This window comes from Erythrolamprus reginae, chromosome 3 (assembly GCF_031021105.1).
Source record: "Erythrolamprus reginae isolate rEryReg1 chromosome 3, rEryReg1.hap1, whole genome shotgun sequence".
NCBI lineage: Eukaryota > Metazoa > Chordata > Lepidosauria > Squamata > Dipsadidae > Erythrolamprus > Erythrolamprus reginae.
This window is the reverse complement of record NC_091952.1, coordinates 54,660,939-54,682,530: the sequence shown is the minus strand read 5'-3', so window position 1 is coordinate 54,682,530 and position 21,592 is coordinate 54,660,939. Positions and strand designations below refer to the sequence as shown.

Sequence of the window (21,592 nt, the reverse complement as noted above, 5' to 3'; positions counted from 1 at the left end):
AACTATGGCCCATGGGCCACATGCGGCCCGCTGAGGCCATTTATCCGGCCCGCGGGTGAGTGACAGGAGCACATCTAATTTTCCATCAATAAAATGCGGTATTTTGTTAATAACTAATATCAATCATCAAAAAGTTGCAAAAGTTTTTTTTCTAATTTTGTCATCCAGTTACATTCATTTTCTTTTAATTAAATTCCCTCCTCAAAAAAGTACACCAATTATATTTCTAACTTATTAACCATTATGCCAAAGTGCTTCCTTCTTTCTTTATACATTTTTTCTATTAGCCAAGAAAACCTTGTATAGCCAATCAGATGTTAACAAAAGAAAATTAAAACAAAACATAAACATATATGAATTTCAGACTTCTTTCCCCCCTCTAAATAGTACGTTCCCATTTTGTTTCTTACTTTAAAATAAGGTATGTGCAGTGTGCATAGGGATTTGTTCATAGGTTTTTTTAATAGTCCGGCCCTCCAACAGTCTGAGGGACAGTGAACTGGCCCCCTGTGTAAAAAGTTTGGGACCCCTACTATAAAGAATACAAATTGTTGAAATTTGTACATTCGAAATTTCAAGAAGAGGCATTCTGTAGATATATTTTGTATTGTGGCATTATATTCAGTAATGGGCCACAGCCAGTACAACTGGGATCAACACTTGGTAAAAATGGTGATGAGTACACCGCTGTGCATACTCAATGCCCCCCCCCCGGCACGTGTGCGGAAGCAGAGAAATTAGTGAAAATTGCCAAAATCTACCATGAGCGAGTGTCCTTGTGTGAGATTTCATTCTACGCACATGCGCAGAAGCCGAATCCCATGCCAGGGGCGCACGCCTAGGAGTGTACCAATAGCGCTGATGGCGGGTGGCCCTTCAGTGATTATATTTATATATAGAAACATTTAAATTGAAATATATACCGTGAAGGGCTACCAAACCTTTTAGGAAGCTTCTTAAGGTGAAGCAAACTAAGGACCAGTACAGAAAAACTGTAACTCAATGTCATATGGACAGTTGGTGGAACAAAGCATTGCATGGCCAGTTCTTGGAGAAGATTGAAGGCAAAGTGGATAAAGAAAAGACCCGGTCATGGCTTACAAGTGGAACACTCAAAAAGGAGACAGAAGGACTAATATTGGCGGCACAAGAACAGGCCATTAGAACAAATGCTATCAAAACCAGAATTGAAAAATCAACAGACGATCCAAAGTGCAGACTCTGTAAAGAAACAGATGAAACAATCGATCACATACTCAGCTGCTGCAGAAAGATTGCACAGACTGACTACAAGCATAGACATGATGCTGTGGCACAGATGATCCACTGGAACTTATGCCGGAACTACCATTTACCAGTGGCAAAGAACTGGTGGGATCATGAGCCCGAAAAAGTAGTCGAAAATGAGCAAACAAAACTACTGTGTGTGGGACTTCCAACTTCAGACTGACCGAATTCTGAAGCATAATGCACCAAACATCCTGATTGTGGAGAAAAAGAAAGTATGGATCATCGACATCGCAATCCCAGGGGACAGCAGAATTTAGGAGAAGCGTGCATTTTCTTTCAACTTCTTTCTGTGCAAATTGGGTGCTCTGGGGTGGAGCTCCATTTTCGCTACCCCACTGTGTTCCTCCCTGTCCGGGCAGCAGCCCACCCCTGAATATATAGTAGTTTCAATTCCCAAGCCAATACACAACACTGAAATATTTTAAGTCAAAAGTGAAAAATATTTTTATTTACAGTAACAGCAACAGACAAAATATAAAACTTTTCCCATACTACAAAGAGGCAGACGACTGCCCTTACATGCTACAAATTGTCTCATCTACTCCCCCCAAGATCCTGGATGTCTTGATGTCATATTGTCAATTTTCTTTTGAAAAGGATATGATTTTGTTTTTGAATAGTAAGTGACTCATATCCGGTGTCTTTGAGTTAGGTTTAGTGTTTTCCTGCTGTGGGAAAAAGCAAAGGACAACAATTTCCCTTGTCTCCTTTTAGACCAATAATCTCTCCCAATCTGTTCAAAAGCTTTTTCCTGACAGATGTCAGTGGTGGCAAAAAGGCCCTCAATGCTGTACATTGAACATGAAGAGCGGCATGTTCTGGTCTTATGGAATGATTCAATGCCGACACTGACGTGTCCCAATCAAAGGACAAATGGAGGATGGAGCAGCAGCAATGAGATATGGATCCCGTCCAAGAATTCACAGGAAAGATCTCCTCCTAATTGATGACGGATACCAAGTAGATCCACATTAACATAGATGAATTAGAGGCTGTTCCCTGTATCATGGCACTGGAAGAATTTAGCTGGTGTGTCAGGGATAAATCCAGAACAACTGCATGAAAACATTAGGGGAGCTGCCATGACTTTGGATGCCTAGCAGGAAGCTAATTACCAACTAGTGAGCATCAGATAAGGCAGCAGTAACTGCCAAAGTTAGAACAACCCCCGCAGCTGGACCAGTAGGTGGAACAACATATTGTCATACTAAACACAGCCTAGGCATGTCTGTAATGATCTTTGGCATTGTGTAATAGCTTCAGATCTCAACCAACCGGCATAGCTAGCCGTGCAACTAATCTTCTCTGGTATTTGGCTCAGGCAGCAGGAACACTGCTATTCCCCAGCCTCCGTGTGGAAAGTTTTGATGTGAGGGCAAAGAGAAAGAATAAAGGCAATTACTCCATCCTGCTACTTCTTCAAACTTGTCATTGCAGTCCGGGGAAAAAAAGAACCACATTTTCTAAACAGTTTCTGAGCCCAGAATCGAATCCAATAGACTTAACTCTGTCAACTCTTCTACTCAGGTCTCTGGTTTCAAACTTGGAACTTCTCCAACCTCAGCCATCTGATAACTAAAGAAGAACAACAGAGACGTAATTAGCACAGTTTTCCCCTAAGGGTCCTGCTTGGAGCTCCTGTTGAAAGGTCAAGATTTGACTTCAGGAAGAAAAACAAAGGCCACAGCACTCCATGCAGATCTCCAGGCAATCGGCTGATTCGCAGCAGGCATCAATGATGCCACAATCCATGTCACAGGGCAGGTCACAATCAGCACATTCCCCAGAGCCACAGCAGCAGCAACAGATGCAAGAATCCTCAGAGCTGCAGGAGCCACAAGTGGCGCAGTCCAGCATGATGTTGCAGAGGGTCAGGAACTCGCAGAAGAGGCAGGAGAGAATACAGTGGACGCAGCAGTCTGGAATCAGAAAAGAGACAAGACTATCAAAAGCAGGCCACATGTAGCCAAGCACAAGAGGCTGAAACAGGGCAGGAAGGCTGGATCAACATTGGAAGGAAGAAGACATGAAGGACAACTTTTTGCATAGCCAGAGCACAGCAGGATGCTGCAAAGGCATCACTCTGAAGCTCTAAGGAGGCCAAGAAGAGCACTAATATTGAAACAAACCAATCAGCAAGTGAAAGAACTTAGGACCAGCCTTAGGAGATTTTGTGAAAACCCTGCGAATGCAGATGGAGGTGGTAGCAGTGGCTGGGCCTCATAATATAAAACTCTTGCTTCCATGGATCAGAATAGGCGTACTTCCAGATGCACAGCTCATAGTACTATCAATTGACAGTGTAGATAGATAGTCTTTCTATACTTTACAGATTTTCTTTGAAAGGTAAACAGGGGAATGGAAGAAATGCAGGAGAGTATAAATTAGAGGATAATGCCTTCGGAGCTCTCAATAAAATTCCAGAGATAGTAGGGATGGGTTTTGATGAACCCTTCCTGGTCTCACTATTTATAGCACCGAGAGGGATATTTGTAGCCCTGCTAGATTTTTTGCAGAACTAAAGCCCCTCCATTTTATTGATTGATTTGATTTGATTTGATTTGATTTGATTTGGTTTGATTTGGTTTGGTTTGGTTTGGTTTGGTTTGGTTTGGTTTGGTTTGTATGCCGCCCCTCTCCGTAGACTCGGGGCGGCTAACAACAATAATGAAACAACATGTAACAAATCTAATATTTAAAATAATTTAAAAACCCTTATTTAAAACACCAAACATACACACAAGCATACCATGCATAAATTGTATAGGCCTAGGGGGAAGGGAATATCTCAATTCCCCCATGCCTGACGACAAAGGTGGCTTTTAAGGAGCTTACGAAAGGCGAGGAGGGTGGGGGCAATCCTGTTCTCCATGACCCTAGCATTAGCTCTTCTGACAGATGTATTTTATATAACCCTGAAGGGCATGGCAGGACTGTCCTTTTAAACATACCGCACATTGTCAATGGTATTTATAATAAGGGTTTTTAGTTGTTTTATTATTGGATTGTCACATGCTGTTTTTATCATTGTTGTTAGCCGCCCGGAGTCTACGGAGAGGGGCGGCATACAAATCCAATAAATTATTATTATTATTATTAATTATTATGATTTCATGATGGGCCAGATGTCCTACAATTCTGAAAAAGATGGTAAGCAAGGGTTTTTCCATCAATTTCTTGGAAACAACTGCTTCTCTGGCAGAATAACCACTAGCCCCCAGTAAATTCAAAAATGAAAGTACATCTTTAAAATACCTTAAAACAATATTAAGGTCCAAGATCAGTGTTTTAAAAAAGATTGGGGGAAAAAATTGGGGGAGTACTGACTACATTGGATGATGTGATATTGGATGAGATCCTTGTGCAGAATGTACTTGTTTCTTTCTTGATTTTGAGAGAGCTTTAAGGACAAGTGGCTATAAAATCTATCTAGGGTGTGCCAGATAAGCCTTGGTCTTCAAGGATATTGCTCACATAACACTGATCTCCTACAAGAAGAATCCTGCAAGAACAACACTGGAAATTCAATATAAAACTCTCACATGGACTTGGACTTCCCTTAGGTGGTTTGTTTTTGGAACCCTTGAATAGAGATGATGCCTATATTAAGGTTTTCATAACAGTTTTGCTATATAGGTAGTCCTTGGACTTGGAAGTTGGGACCGGAATTGATGTCATTGGGCAACATAGCCTTAAAGCATGATGTCATGTGACTGTGCTACCGTGACTTACTGCTGACTTCATTTGTGGAAAGCTGATAGGGAATGTTGGACATTGTGATTGCTGGGCTCCTGCTCCCTGTGATACTGTAATTGTGAGGCCCATGCCAAACCCCCAGACCATGATCATGTGACTGTGGGGATATTACGATGACTAGAGCTCTGAGGCCTCGTCGTAAGTCTTCCCTATTCAACATTGTTGCAAGTTTGAATGATTGCAAGTGGTTATAACACATCTTGCGTTTCCCACATTAAAATGACAGGAAAGCAGTCAACTAACTTTTGGGAATTTTGTGATAGGACAGAAAGACTGCAAAAAAAGGAAAGATTCCGGAATTGCGAATAGTTGTGGAATTTCTCCTAAATCGTCTCACAAATAAATGAGTATTGGCTTACAGTACTTATTCTTTTTTAAACTATCTTCTCCTATTTCTACAGTGTCTTCTTGATAGTTAAAACCAAAAAAACATAATACACTCAGGAATGCAATTTGCAAGGGTGAGGAAAAATAGACAGCGAAGCAGGAGTTTGGCATTTATATTGAAAAACAAAATGTAAGTGTGTGGACAAAACACAGAAAGGAGCAATGGAATCCAAACTCCTGACCTGCCTAGTTTCAAAGGCAGAAAACTTTCCCCAAACTTATACACAACAAAATTGCTCTATTGTGATTCCCAAAATGCTATTCCCACACAGGGACCCAGAAATAATTAAAGCTAAATGAATAAAGGCACGATTGCCCAGTGCTTTCCTGTTTTGAGTTAATGCTTTCGAGGATAGTGGCAATATAAGTAATTCCCTTAATCCAAAAGATACAGGATTTCTTCCACCGCCCTTTGGCCATGTTAGTGGATAAATCTGAATGGAAAGTACAGTGATCCCCCGATCATTGCGAGGGTTCCGTTCCAGGACCCCTCGCAATGATCGGTTTTGCGCGAAGTAGCGCTGCGGAAGTAAAAACACCATCTGCGCATGCGCAGATGGTGTTTTTACTTCCGCCGCAGCAGCGAGGAGCCGAAGATTGGGATTTCCCCGCTGCCCACGCAAACTCCTCGCTGCTGCCGCGCCTGCCGCTCGCCCGCCCTTCGCCCGGCCACCCGCCGTTCGCTCGCTGCTCGCCCCGGCCACCCGGGTTCGTTTGGCTTCGGAACATGCCGGCGGCGACGTTTTAAAACAGCCGCGCGGTTTCCCAACTGAGTCCCGAAGTCAAAGGCGAACTTCGGGACTCAGTTGGTTGGGAAGCTGCGCGGCTGTTTTAAAACGTCGCTGCCGGCATGTCCCGAAGCCAAACGAACCCGGGTGGCCGGGGCGAGCAGCGAAGCGAACGGCGGGTGGCCGGGCGAAGGGCGGGCGAGCGGCGAACGGTGGGTGGCCAGGCGAACGGTGGGCGAGCGGGTGCTGGGGGGGGCTTCGCCCTCCCACAAGCAAGAGGGGGAAGACCCAGGGAAGCTGCCCAGCAGCTGATCTGCCCGGCGCCATCTACGCATGCGTGCCCATAGAAAAAAAGGGCACGCATGTGCAGATGGTGTTTTTACTTCCGGGTTCAAAAATCGCCATATAGCCGTTTCGCAATGATCGGGATCGCAATACCCGGGGGATCACTGTATACCAATGTTGTGGGATCGATGACTCATGTTTTAAAAAGCAAGCCCATTTCTTAATAAACCTCCCAAGGTGAAGAACCGGTTGAAGACTTAGAGCTGATATCCTATCTTAATTAACTAAGTTCTGAAAGGGGAGGGAATTTCAAAACTAAAGTAAATGAACAAGCTCTTCAATCTCTGAGGTTGGATGAGAACTATGCTTTTCTCTTTCTCATCCTATATACCAGTGATGGCGAACCTATGGTATGGGTGCCACAGGTGGCACACAGAGCCATATCTGCTGGCACGTGAGCCGTTACCCTAGCTCAATTCCAATGTGCATGTATGTGCCAGCCAGCTGCTTTTTGGCTCACCAGGAGGCTCTGGGAGGGCAATATTTGCTTCTGCAGAGTCTCTGGGGAGAGGGCATTTTGCTCTCCCCAGGCTCTAGAGGAGCCTCTGGAGCCTGGAGAGGGTGAAAAAAGGGACTACTAGGTGCACCAGAGTTTGGAAAATGGCCGCCAGAGGGCCGGGGGGGGGGGGGGCAGCCATTTTTGCTGTCCCCAGGCATTGAACTATGCTATATACCTTCATTATATCTCTTCTGTCTCTATTCCTCTTGTTTTGAATCTTTGCAATCTAAATCAGATATATTCCCCAATCTATTTAAGATGTATGGACGTCAACTCCCAGAATCTTTCCACTGAACATGGCTGATTAGGGGAAGTCCATACCTGTAGCGGATTGCTACCGGTAGAGATAAGGATGCCGTACTGGTAAAGAAAATTGAGCTGTGCATACAGGTTTGTGTCCCTGGCATGCGCACAAGCACATCTGAATGAGATTTTGTTTCTGCGCATGCTCAGGAAGCAAAATCTTGCAAGGGGACTTGCATGCATGGGAGATTTTGGTGGTTTTTTGCTTCTGCGCATGTGCGGAAGCAAAACGGCTCCAACAACATCTCACATGCATGTCCCCTTGTGAGAGTTTGCTTCCTGCGCATGTGCAGAAACAAAATCTCATTCGGGCGCATGCATGTGCATACTGGAGATGTGAAACCATGTGCGCAGCGCACTGGTAGTGGTGGTAACAGCAACCCCCGCCTGGTCCTTACATATCAAAGTTACTAAAGTTACAAAAAACTGCTCAAGGGGAATCAAAGTCTAACCAATTTCACAGTTCTGGAGGCTGTTCTTGGATTGTGTCACTATGAAAGGACCAAGTAGGAACATGGTTTTTCTCTCTCATTTAGAGCAGGGGGTCTCCAACCTTGGCACCTTTAAGCCTGGAGGACTCCAAGTAGGTGAAAATAGTAGCGCTCAGGCAGTAATAGTTTTGGGTTGGAAGGATGCGACAAAATGGACAATGCAAAATTGGTATAGGTACATGGTGGATAAACATAAACATATTCAATTTGAAATTATGGATAAAAGGATAAATTCGGATAATGAAACTGAGTTGGGACAACTGATGGGATGGTGGGACAAGGTAAGACGATATATGACAAGCAGAATCTGAGACCAAGCTACAAGAAATAAATTGGAATCACTCTATAATATGTAAATAGATATATTGCTCTTGGGTCAAAGTGGACTATACAAGAAACACCCCCTATTTGGTGGTGGGGAATGTGTGTGTGTCTGGGTGGTGGGCACATTTCACTATGCACTGTTTTATGCTGTGTGTAATATAAATTTGTTAAAAATTAATTTAAAAAATTATTTAAAAAATTATTTTAAAAAGTAGGTGAAAATAGTCATGCAAGCAGAGAGCTACCTTCCTGTGCTTCATTAGGGATCTGAGAAGATACTGATTTGGAGCTGCCCTTGCTTTTTTTGCTGATGTGGCTGTTGATGGAATGATGAGACTGTAATTTCCGATGAGGCTTCTGGGCACTTGACAATGATCGAAGTTCGGAACATAAGATCCCATTGCCAGTCTCTCCCTTCGAATTCTTGAGGTCATCTGATATATATCCAGCACCATTTTGTAGCAATGGGACACAAGTCAAGTCTGAAGGAATCTGGACAGTGACTCGGCTTTGAGGCTGACCTGTTGGAAGAGGAAAGACAATTTTTTTCTTTAAAAAAATTCTAATTGTACTAAGCTTTGTGTACATCTTAACTTGATAACATACACTGTGTGAAAAGGAAATAAACTTTAAACAGCAAATCATCTTTTTTTAATTCAGTATCAACGAAATGCTCACTATCTGGATTTCTTTCAATTTCCTGGATGTATTTTTCTTCTTTTTCAGTTATTAGCACTATTTTATACAGAATTTTAAGTTAACTCATCAATTGATGCATACATTTTAAAAAAGTGAAAAAAATTCTAACAAGACTTTATGTAATATCTATATCACTGCAGAATTGGGTAGAAGCAGAGTAATCAGATGAATCTGTGGCTAATTTTTTTAACCCTATGGCTAATTTTTTAAACCAGGAATAATCTTTTGAAATGTACCTGGATAAAAACAGATACAGTGATACCTCATCTTACAAACGCCTCGTCATACAAACTTTTTAAGATACAAACCCGGGGTTTAAGATTTTTTTTGCCTCTTCTTACAAACTATTTTCACCTTACAAACCCACCGCTGCCGCTGGGATGCCCCGCCTCCGGACTTCTGTTGCCAGTGAAGCGCCCATTTTTGCGCTGCTGGGATTCCCCTGAGGCTCCCCTCCATGGGAAACCCCACCTCTGGACTTCTGTGTTTTTGTGATGCTGCAGGGGAATCCCAGCATTGCAAAAACACAGAAGTCCGGAGGTGGGGTTTCCCATGGACGGGAGCTCAGGGGAATCCCAGCAGTACAAAAACGGGCGCTTCAGCTGGCAAAAGGGGTGAATTTTGGGCTTGCATGCATTAATCGCTTTTCCATTGATTCCTATGGGGTACATTGTTTCGTCTTACAAACTTTTCACCTTAAGAACCTCGTCCCGGAACCAGTGTTCTCCCTAAATTTTTTTGGGGGTGGGCGGAAAAGTATAGTGTCTGAGCGGCAGTCCCTTTGGGACTGGGCGGCACAGAAATAATAATAAAATTTTCCTCTCGGCTTCTGGGCAGGTTTGGAAAACTCTGAGTTGATGATGATTTTTAAGTGAGCGATTGCTCACTGCTCAGCTTAGAGGGAACTATGCCCGGAACCAATTAAGTTTGTAAGACAAGGTATCACTGTATAGAACAGCATAAAATTGTAACTGTAGCTTCCACAAGATTAAGTTGGGAGTGGCAGAATCTTTGGGGATTCTCAGTCATCCAGGTCATGGTTGTCCCAAAGGTGCTTTTTCAAGAGGCAACTGGATTTTCTGGAGCAGGGTTTAAACCATAAAAACCAGAAAGTCCAGTTGCCTCTTGACAAAAGCACATTTGGGACATGAGCATTATTTTATCTTGAATTAAGATCCTGTGCTATCATTTTTATAATAGTATTTTATTAATGGAGCAAAAAAGAATAGATTTCTTAGAATTATTTCAATTTCTTGGAATTATATCTATTTCTTCTTATTGTTTCTCCTATGCCTAACTTGCTCCTGGAGCAATCATTTTATTGGCTTTAATGTCTCAGAAAGCATTCTGAAAAATAACTCTATTTTTAAAGTCTGCTTTCCCTCTACAGTCCTTACTGTAATTAAACCTATTAACTAGGCATGTAACAAAAAATGGTTTCCAGCAATGTCCTTTCCTGTGACTAAGATCTTTTTTAAATTTTAACTCATAACTGAAGTAAAGCTTCTTTATAACAATGATTAAAAGTCTCTTCATATTACTGTATTGCTTCTGTTTCAGGGCAACTAAGGGATTAGCAATGATTTGTTCCATCATGAGTCAGCTCTCAGAGAAGTAGCTTCAATTGTGAGCAACAAAGGTTGGTCACAAGTTTAGCATAGATAAATTTCTCTCATGATAGATGCAAACAAACATGATGTAGTAATCAAAGATAATTATGTTGTAAGGGAGGACAGCAGCTGTTCCTATGAGGAGCAGTACAGAAGAAGAGAAGAAGAGGAAGAGGAAGAAGAGGAAGAAGAGGAGGAGGAAGAAGAAGAAGAAGAAGAAGAAGAAGAAGAAGAAGAAGAAGAAGAAGAAGAAGAAGAAAGTAGCTAAGGATGAGATGGTTCCTCTTCCCATAACAATAATCATTTTTGACCTTTAACACAGCTACAAAGCTCTTCAAACCCAGGACATATACTATATAATCCATATGCTACATATGCATAGAAATTTACTGTCTGGAAATATTTTTTTCCAAAAGTTAAAATAGTACGGTCTTTCAAAATAGTGAATGTCCCAAGTGGGTCTTCATCAAATCTCAAAAAAGACCCAACAGGAGCTCCTCCATAACAGACAACGCAGAGAACAATAAAACAATCAATATTGTCATTCCATATGTTGCAGGAATATCAGAAAAGCTCAGGAGGATCTTCAGTCAACACAACATACATGCACACTTTAAACTGAAGAAGCTTGTTCACCCTAAAGCTAAAACACCCAAACTGAGCAACATGGTATATGTAGCACAATGTACTATAGTGAGCCATGAGCAGATCAGTACATTGGGGAAACAAAAACACCACTTCCTAAACACATGGTACAACATAGGAGAAAAAACCCATCAGGACTAGATTCAGCAGCCCATCGGCATTTAAAAGACAAACATAGATCATTCTTTTGAAGACAGCAAAGTCCACATTCTGGATGAAGAGGACCGCTGGTTTGAAAGAGGGGTCAAAGAGGCCATCTGTGTCAAAACTGAATGTCCTTCTCTCAACAGAGGGGGAGAGATACGACATCACCTATCTCCAGTCCACAGTCCAGTTCTCTCAACAGTTCCAAGACGGCTCCACACCTATTTGCAATACTCAGGTGACACTGACGACACAACAACCCAGGTGGCCTCAACAACTCTCTAAACTCTCTAAAAGAATACAAATGACTAGCGGTCTGCAAAAATGATAAATTCTTCCATTCCCCACCATCCAGTCAGACTATATATGACCAAAAAATAAAGCTAAACTAAACATGTAGATTAAGGAATGATATGATATTTTTCTGCATTTCAACAATTCCTAAGACCTAGAAAGTGAACATCTGTAAATCAGTAGAGTTTTTAAAGAGCATTAAAGCATTCATTCTCCCTAACCTTCAGTCTCATTGGGGCCTGCTATCAGGCAGAAAGATGGAATAGAAGTATATTAAGCTAATAATAAATAGTAATGAACAATCATATTCAGAGTTCGTAAGAATGATTTATGAGTTTTAAAACTCAGAAAGTTGCACATGCCAAAATTGAATCTATGTAATGCAACATGTTTTCCATGAAAAGGGTAATTTAAATACTCATTTTGTGTCAGTTTTTTAAAAAAAATTAAAAAGGAAATACATATTTGGAAGTATTTCCATAAACCTTTAATTGCATGTATATATTAGTAACTGTACTCAAGATCACAGCACAAATCCAAAACAAACAAATAGAAACCCCTTAAGGAAATTGAGTTATCTGGGAAAAACTGCTTGAAAAAAAATACAAACGTTATCCTGATTTTAAGTATTCCTTGGTGGTAGTGGTATAAGACAGAACTCCTTGGCTGTATGTGATGCCTTGGGGCAGTGACCTTTTCTGTGTTAAGCAGCTTTATTATCTTCTTTGAGCACTAACCCTAACCTAAGCCTAACCCAGTGCTGGCTGATTTGTTATCCAGCTATTTTCCACTATAAACCATGTGACAATAAAACTCTTGTCTAACTGTAACTGTGTGGCTGCATTTTATTCAATGATCCTTGCTAAGAATTTATGCCTAAGAGATCATATGTATACACGATTTACCATATTTTTTGGACTATAAGATGCTACGGACTGTAAGACACATCTAGCTTTTGGGGAGGAATACAAAGGGGGTGGAAGAATCTGCCTCTGCCTTTGCCTCCCAGCAATTTGCCTTCTTGCAGCAAACAGCCTGGTCAGCTTCAGCGCAACCTGATTTAGCATGAGCAGCTGTTTGGTGGTTGGATCTGCCTCCTGGAATACCACCTATCAGCTGTTCCAGGCTGGGGGGGATTACCATCACCCATCACTGCTGCTTCCTATTGACCAAGTGCCCCATTTCTGGTCTCCGTGTCTCCCGTTTTTGGCTTCTGTGTATCCCATTTTCAGCCCATTTCAGGTTGCAGGGATAGACAGTGTTTGCAATGGGCGGTGATCACCACTGCCTGGAACAGTTGATAGGTGGTATTCCGTGAGCAGATCCAACTGTCAATCATGCTAAATCTATGCTGAAGCTGACTAGTCTGTTTGCTGCTGTTTGTTGCAAGGAGGCAAATTGCTGGAAAGCAGACACTGAAGGGTGGGGGTCAGAGGATAATAATAATAATAATAATAATAATAATAATAATAATAATTTATTAGATTTGTATGCCGTCCCTCTCTGAAGACTTGGGATGGGCAGGGCTATGGCAACATTCGCGATATAAGATGCACAGACATTTCCACCCACTTTGGTGGGGGGAAGTGTGTCTTATGCACTGAAAAATACAGTAATTTGCCACATCACCAGCAGGCCAGATTTGAAACTATATACACCAGCTCCTTGAGGAGCAAGATGTAACCAGATCTTAATGGTAACCACTCTTTTCGAGGCAACATGTTAACTGATTGTGGTTTGGCTGTGAATGCTCAAAACTCCTTTAAGCATAAATTCAGAAAAATTCTAATTTAAAGACTGAAAAATAATGGTGGTGCTTTAACTAAACTCTTTTAGGGCATGATATTTTGAAATCCATGTTTCAATTCTGCCATGTATTTTCAAATCAGACATACTTCTATGGGTTTCATGTAATAGTTCATGCATGTGAGGTTCTAATTTTGGTGCATAGATTTTGTATAGTCTATGTTATGTCTGGAATGAATAGGATATACAGAAAATGGCCAGGTTCACACATTTACATCATGGACTTTTACCAAGTGTTATCAGTCATAATTGGCTGGATTCACATAAAGCACTAAACCAAAGTCTGCCAAAAATACATTCTCACTTTAGTACAATACAGTATGTGAATTCAGAACATGGTGAGCTTTTTAAAAAGTGCTACTCAAAATAATTGGGAAAAAGTAAAGGAGCATTTTGTACACTTTTAAAGAATCCATCCCAACTTGTCCAGTATTAGTCAAATGTTTAACTTTCTGAAAACTATAATTAAGCACTCTGTAATTAGAAGAGTACAGAATGATCCTTGAGTATATAAAATGTGTTGATTTAACGGACAATGGGCAGATCCATGGAAAATTTTAAATTATCTTGGCCAGGAAAGATACTAGAAGGAAACAAAGCAAAATTTAAACAAGTTATGAACTATAAATACATGTGAATTGTATGTGTATGCATGTGAGATTATCTCCATCTCAATATTCTGAAAGTCCCCCAAGATATGGCTATATTATCAGGCCTGAGGGTGCCAGGGGACTGGAGAGATTTTGTGATAGAAACATAGAAGACTGACAGCAGAAAAAGACCTCATGGTCCATCTAATCTGCCCTTATTCTATTTCTTGTATTTTATCTTAGGATGGATATATGTTTATCCCAGGCATGTTTAATTTCAGTTACTGTGGATTTACCAACCACGTCTGCTGGAAGCATCTACTACTCTTTCAGTAAAATAATATTTTCTTATGTTGCTTTTGATCTTTCCCCCAACTAACCTCAGATTGTGTCCCCTTGTTTTTGTGTTCACTTTCCTATTAAAAACACTTTTCTCCTGAACCTTATTTAACCCTTTAACATATTTAAATGTTTCGATCATGTCCCCCCGTTCAATTTTATCAATATCTTTTTGTAGATGAGATCTCCAGAACTGAACGCAGTGATACTGATACGGCCTCTTTACTGTGATTAATATCTTCTTCTCCCCTTTTTAATAATTTTTTAATTGTCACTTTCATGTAAGATGGGTGGCGATATAAATATGATTGAAATCTCACCACCGGCTCAGCCTTCCATCCTTCTGAGGTGGGTAAAATGAGGAGCCAGATTGTTGGGGATAATATGCTGATTCTGTAAACCGCTTAGAGAGGGCTGTAAAAGCATTACGAAGTGGTATTTAAGTCTAAATGTTATTGCTATTGATAAAGGTTATATCCCTTCAGGACGTTTGCTAACTGCCGCTACAGCCACTGATTGGTTAGAACCAACTCAGTGGCTGAGCGGGAAATTCTTGGGTTCTCATTGGCTACTGCTTTGACAGCTGCATATAAATTGCACTGTGAGGCTCAGCTAATGTGATTCTGTTCTGAGCGACTCCATTTGGGTTTCTGTTGTACTGTTCTTTGTTCGAGCCTTCATTAAAGGCTTCAAGTTAAATGACACTCGCCTCACCTCATTATTTCCTGGATTCAAACAGATAGATAGATAGATAGATAGATAGATAGATAGATAGATGATTGATAGATAGGTAGGTAGGTAGATGATAGATAGAAGATAGATAGATAGATAGATAGATAGATAGATAGATAGATAGATAGATTTGTTTGCTTGTTTGTTTGTTTGTTTGTTTGTTTGTATGCCGCCCCTCTCCATAGACTTGGGGCGGCTAACAACAGTAATAAAAAACAGCATGTAACAACCCAATACTAAAAAAACTAAAAAACCCTTATTGTAAAACCAAACATACATACAAACATACCATGCATAAATTGTAAAGGCCTAGGGGGAAAGAATATCTCAGTTCCCCCATGCCTGATGGCAGAGGTGGGTTTTAAGGAGCTTACGAAAGGCGAGGAGGGTGGGGGGAGTTGATAGATAGAAGATAGATAGATAGATAGATAGATAGATAGATAGATAGATAGATAGATGTAAATAAATAAATAACTGGATGGACAGAGAGACATAGAGACAGACAAGCAAGCAAGCAAGCAAGCAAGCAAGCAAGCAAGCAAACAAACAAACAAACAAACAAACAAACAACACAATCAGACAAAAGGTAGGATTGTTTTAAAAGCAATGAACCATCCCCTCTATTAAATCTTGCAATTTTTTTTGTGAGGGGGAGATTAAAAATTTCCTCTCTGTGATTTTGTAAAGCAGCAGTGCATTAGCAGAAAGTGCTGAAAGCTAAAGGCACCATGAGCCAATTCAAGAAACAGAAGCTATATTCTTTCTGGGGTGTCAGCTGGACAGGGCTCCTGAACTTCTCAGATGAAAAAGGCCACACTGAGTCATGCTGACAGCACCATGCATGGCCTTCAAGCACAAGATGCTCCTTGTGTCAAGATACTGAGGAGCCAGGAAGTGCATAGTAGATGCCTGCCTGTATAGTCCCAGTTTCTTTAGTTACGGGCAGTGAAGGGCTACCAAAATTTCTAATACCACACTGTGAGCGTGGCTTATGCAGGATGTCCTGCATTTTCTTTCAACATCTTCTGCTGCACGAATCCCAGCGACCAGTTAGGTCCCACAGAGTTGGCCTTCTCCGGGTCCCGTCGACTAAACAATGTCATTTGGCGGGACCCAGGGGAAGAGCCTTCTCTGTGGCGGCCCCGACCCTCTGGAACCAACTCCACTCAGATATCAGAGTTGCCCCCACCCTCCTTGCCTTTCCTAAGTTTCTTAAAACCCACCTTTGTCGTCAGGCATGGGGCAATTGAGATATTCCCTTCCCCCTAGGCTTATAAAATTTATGCATGGTATGTCTGTATGTATGATTGGCTCCTTAAATTGGGTTTTTTAAAATTACTTTTAATATTAGATTTGTTTATATTGTCTTTTTACTGTTGTTAGCCGCCCCGAGTCTGCGGAAAGGGGCGGCATACAAATCAAATCAAATCAAATCAAATCTTGTGGCTTCCACTTAAATATACATCCTTAGGGGAATACAGAAAATAATTTGTTGCTTTGATTTTGCTTTGATCAATAAAATCGGATGTTCAGTCTTGCAAAAGCAACAAAACTGTACTACTCTCCTTCTAGTGCAGTCATTTATAAGAAGAATTTCATTGCAAACCCAGCGGCAAATGCATAAGAGAATGCAAAGCTAGACAGATAAAACATCAAGAGCATTTTTTTTATCTACAAGCCAGTTGATCAATAATGGTTGCATGAAATAAGCATGAAAGCATTCTGTGACAATTTTTTCTCCTAAAGAATGTAACGGAATAATAATTTGGATTATTTTCCTGGAGAATAGATAGAAACAATTACTGACCAATGAGTATTTTTCATGATTATGAAATATCCATCTTTAACTATTTTAAAGCTTTATTTTAAAGACTTCTAGAACAGTAGCCCCCAACCATTTGGGCATCAGAGGATAGAGGTTTTTCCGCCAATCAGAGGGGGTGTGGTTTTGTATGCTGCCTGCCTCCCATGGATGGGGCTTCACTTGTTTGCATGGACCGGTTTTTGGTATGCCGTGGCCCGGTGCTGTCTATGATTTGGGGGTTGGAGAACACTGACTCCCACTGGGATTGGGTGGCATAGAAGTCAAATTAATAAATAATAAATAACAAATGTTTCAGTTGATGATCTCAAAGCATTCCAAACCAAGGTTTGGTTGCATTTTATATTGCCCTTAACCACTTAGCCACAACTGTCCTGTTTGATTCATAACTATGAGGCTAAGAACTAAGAGGAGGTACTGTATGTACTGCTCAGAGGTAGGTTCAGGCTGGTTTACTCGAACCAGTAGTGACCTGCTAATGATGTCAAGATGATGGCATGGAACTGGATCAGTCAGAACCGGTCCATGGGCACTGCAATCTGGTGTGTTTTTTTCAATTTAAAAAAAATTGGGAATTTTTTTATTGATTCCTATGGGAAAATTTTTTTGTACGTGTGCAAAAGTAGAGTTTCCGCGGCACTGCGCTTCCACCACCACCTTGTTTTTGGCTTTTAAAAAATTGACTTTTTGACACTGCACATGTGCACACCCATTAAGTGCAGCCACATGGCCCGCGAGAAAGTGAACCGGAAGCGAGGTAAGTTAGAATCCACCCCTGGTACTGCTGCATATTACTACAAATATCACCTATATCCTCTACTTAAGAACTTAATTCGTTCCGTGACCAGGTTCTTAAGTAGAAACGTTCTTAAGCAGAAGCAATTTTTCCCATAGGAATCAATGGAAAAGCAAATAATGTGCGCAAACCCATTAGGAAAGAAATAAAAGCTCAGAATTTTGGGTGGGAGGAGGAGGAGGAGGAAGAAGAGAAGGAGGACAGTCACTGCCGAAGGAAGAAGAAGGTGAGGGGAGGGGAATCAAAAAATCTAAAACTTTAAGTCTAAAAAAAAAAGAGGGACTCTGAGGTGGGGAGGAGGAGCACGCACCTCTCCCTCTCATACACACGGTACGAGGTTGCCTCCCATACACTGTGCCAGAGAGAGAAACCCAGGCGGGTGAGAGGAGGGAACCTCCTGCTCCTTTGACCAAAAGGTGGCTGCTGCTGCTACCTACTACCTCTTCCTTCCCATGCTGAAGGGCTCCCCTCTCCTCTCTCTGGTCAGCTTTGTAGCCAGCGCCTTTCCTTCACTGTGGTGACTCCTCGGTTTGGTTGAAGCGGAGTTGATCTGGCCGGGGCAAAGCGCCCTCTTTTGCCTTTCCACACCCAGATGCTCCGGGAGGCAACCTCGCGCCAGCTGTAGGGGAAGCAGCACGAAGGAATCACCACAGCGAAGTGGTTTATTCCGCCCTGAGTCTGCGGAGAGGGGCAGCATACAAATCCAATAAATAAATAAATTAAATAAATAAAATGCTCTGTTTGTTCTGGGCTGCCAAAGCCTCCTTAAGCGCCACCGAAAGGCTCCTCTGGCAGCCCAGAAAAGCCTGTGATGGCCGGGATTAAAGGGTGAATGGCAGGAAACTGGCCAGGCCTTCGTGCCGCTCTCAAATTTCCTGGGAAATTTTTCCAGGCTCAGGTTCTTAAGTAGAGGCAAAAAAATCTTGAACACCTGGTTCTTACTGAGAAAAGTTCTTAGGTAGCGGCGTTCTTAAATAAAGGTACCACTGTACAACTGTACAATTTTATAACTAAAATTGAATCAAGTTTACATTTCTTAGGCTACTTGTTAGGATACAGTGCCCCCCTTTTTTTTCTTTTAAAAAGAAATTGTTCCTTAAATGCAATTTGTTTTTTGACCCATCCATGACCCAGGTATGCAAACATCAGCATTCTGAAAACAGTCTGCACTGTAGTTTCCTTTCTGCCTTTTTGAGACTTTGGAAAGGCTGCATTAGCATGTTAATGGCTATTTTTCATGAAAGTTTGTTACTAATAATGGTTGCCAACTGTATCTATAACTATATCTGCAGAATAAGAAGAGCAAGTTCTGTCTTTGTATGTAAATGCTTTCTGAGAGGAAAAACCTTCAGCTCTAAGTTTAAGAATGACTTTTGCTGGCTGAGTTCAATGGAGCCCAAGAGCATATGGATTCACTGACATGACCCTAACTGCAGTGACATAGATGAACCATTATAATCATCATTACTTTAGGGATAAAATTATAGAGTGGGTACTCCCCTAATAAGATAATTATAGGTGGGAATTTTGCTGATGATAAAGAATGTTGTTCCCAGTACATTATTACAATTTTTCTTGGCCTTCCAACAGTCTCCCTTTTCAAACCAGACCAACACCTTGTGCTCCATTAGCAATGTAAATTATTTCTAAAGTTCTCTTTGATTCAGATTTATGTGGTCAACAGAGAGCTTCTCACAAACTAGCTATAAAAAAGAGTGAGAGTTCACTCAAACTAATAGGAAAAAAATTGTCTGAAAAAAAAAATACCTAAGGAAATTTGTATGGCACATTTACAGATGGGAAATGTAATAAATATGATTTTTTTTAATTTGGGAAAAAATAGATTTTGTAGCAAAAAGTTTTAACTCAAAGGCTCAGGCACTGATAAAAATGCCATACTCTCATATTTAGAATAGCAATATGGCCTTCCTTTGACTTGGCTTCAACTACTGTTATAATGTAAGTTGGGCTACATTGTATAAAAGTTGTTTCCTTCCTAAATTATACTAGCAACCAAGTAAAGAGAATTGGCTCCTATATTCAGTTGCAGAGATTCTATGATTTTAGAATTCAACTCAATCTGAGCACTGCCCTTCAGCTGAGCTCAACCGGCAGCTACATGTACACTAGCAGGCAATTTTCTTAGTAAAAGTGAAAGAAAAGATTACCATTGTTTGATTCTAGTTTGCTTTTTTATTTCCCAATTTATCCTACAGTCCTGACAGCTATCGTATAAGATGCACCTTAGTTTGGGGGAAGAAAAATAGGGAAAAAATAATCTGCCTACCAGGCATACATCTAGTAGTCTTTAGTCTTGTCATCTTCAGCACATTAGTTTGTTGGTTTTGAGCCCATGTGCTTGCTTTTAATCCCCTGGTTGGAGATTAAGAAACAATTTCTAAAACTTTTCTTTCTCTTCAGAGAGAAACAATGAGAAAATCAGGGAAAGGGACCATTGCTTCACTAGCAAAGCATAGAAGATCACTTCACTTGTTAGTACAGTACCTCATTAGGGCTGAAAAAAAGGTGAAAGATGGCTTGCTAGCAAAGCGTGAAAGGAAATATTGTTTCACTGTTAGAACCTTGTTAGGGCTGAAAAAAGGCTCAGCTGATTGTTGGAAGAAGCAGCAATGAAAGAAGCAGGCAAAGAGAGGATTGCTTAGCTAGCAAAGGACTGAAAATCGCCTTAACATCTCGTTAGGGCTAAAAAATGCTTGGTAAAAGCTACATTCGGAGAATAAGATGCACCCAAATTTTCAGCCTTTTTAAGGGGGGAAACGGTGCATCTTATACACCAAAAAAATATGGTAATCTAACATTACTGTTAGTCTCCCATCTGAGAACAAACCAACTTTGTCCTTATGTCAAGCCAAAACAAGCTTTCAAGCCCAAGCAAGTTCAACTCAATGATTCTACTTGCTTCTACCTCATCCTTCCACTTTTGTTACATGTTGAGAGTCAAAATTCAGTTTTAATAATTAAACATACCTATTAATACAACATATCCGAAGCAAGCCTGTTTATTAACAGTACAGAGTATAGAATTTGTTAAGGTTAACAGCAACAGGTTCTTTTGAAATGGTTAAGAAGTTCAAGGAGGATTGTTTATGATATGAACCCTATGTTCATTGGAACTATTTATAGCATAGAACTGCATTCAAATGTTCTATAGCAGGGGTGTCAAACTCAAGGTCTGGGGGCCATAACTGGCCCATGGGGTGTTTAGATGCATGGCTGCCCTGGAATCAGCAAAAGACCGGCCCACAGTACCTCTGCCAGCAAAATGTAGCTTGGGAGGGGCATGGGCTATTTTCACTGGCAGAGGGTTGAAGGAAACTGTCACAGCCAAAAACTGAGCCCATTTTTGGTGGCAGAGCCCTTGGGCCACCACAGGCACCCAACACGAATGATGTCAAGTGGGCCATGCCCCCTGCCCCCCCAAGGTCAAACACAATCCTGATATGGCCCTTAATGAAATTGAGTTTGACATCCCTGTTCTATAGCATGGTACCAAAAATTAAACACCAGCATAATTCATAAATAAAATTACCATCTGCAAAAAGTAGACATTGTAATGATTTTTCAAATATGTTTGGGAGACTGTAAATATAAATGTTTACATTATCATCTTTATTGGATGCACCAAATACACATAAGTTTTTAGTCACAAGCTTTTGAAGAAATTGAAAAACTAACTTTCATAACCAATCCTGCTTTTGAATTATTGACCTTATTTCCTAAGTTGTATGATATTCTTCTATTTCTTTTTGTAAATATTAAGAAATAAATACTAGTAAATAAAAATATTTAAATAAATAAAAAAATATTGATTCAGTTGCCTGCCCAGTTTGTTATCACCACTGAAATGTAAAAAGGAAATAAATCTTTCAGTCAATCAGAGATATTTAAATAGAATAGAATAGAATAGAATAGAATTTTTATTGGCCAAGTGTGATTGGACACACAAGGAATTTGTCTTGGTGCATATGCTC

At 40.8% G+C, this 21,592-nt stretch overlaps 1 protein-coding gene across 2 annotated transcripts in view; it reads right to left on the bottom strand.

Annotated features, from left to right (window-relative positions):
• Positions 1–1,709: 1,709 nt before the first annotated feature.
• The window catches only part of LOC139165664 (myoD family inhibitor-like), a 69,046-nt gene continuing 49,163 nt past the window's right edge, over positions 1,710–21,592 (bottom strand). For both annotated transcript variants that reach the window (XM_070748881.1, XM_070748880.1), the window contains exons 4-5: positions 8,369–8,644; positions 1,710–3,209 (exon numbers count right to left, since the gene is read on the bottom strand). In XM_070748881.1, the coding sequence (XP_070604982.1) occupies positions 2,953–3,209; positions 8,369–8,644 (533 nt within the window). In that variant the 3' untranslated portion in view covers positions 1,710–2,952. The remainder of the gene's footprint in view (positions 3,210–8,368; positions 8,645–21,592) is intronic.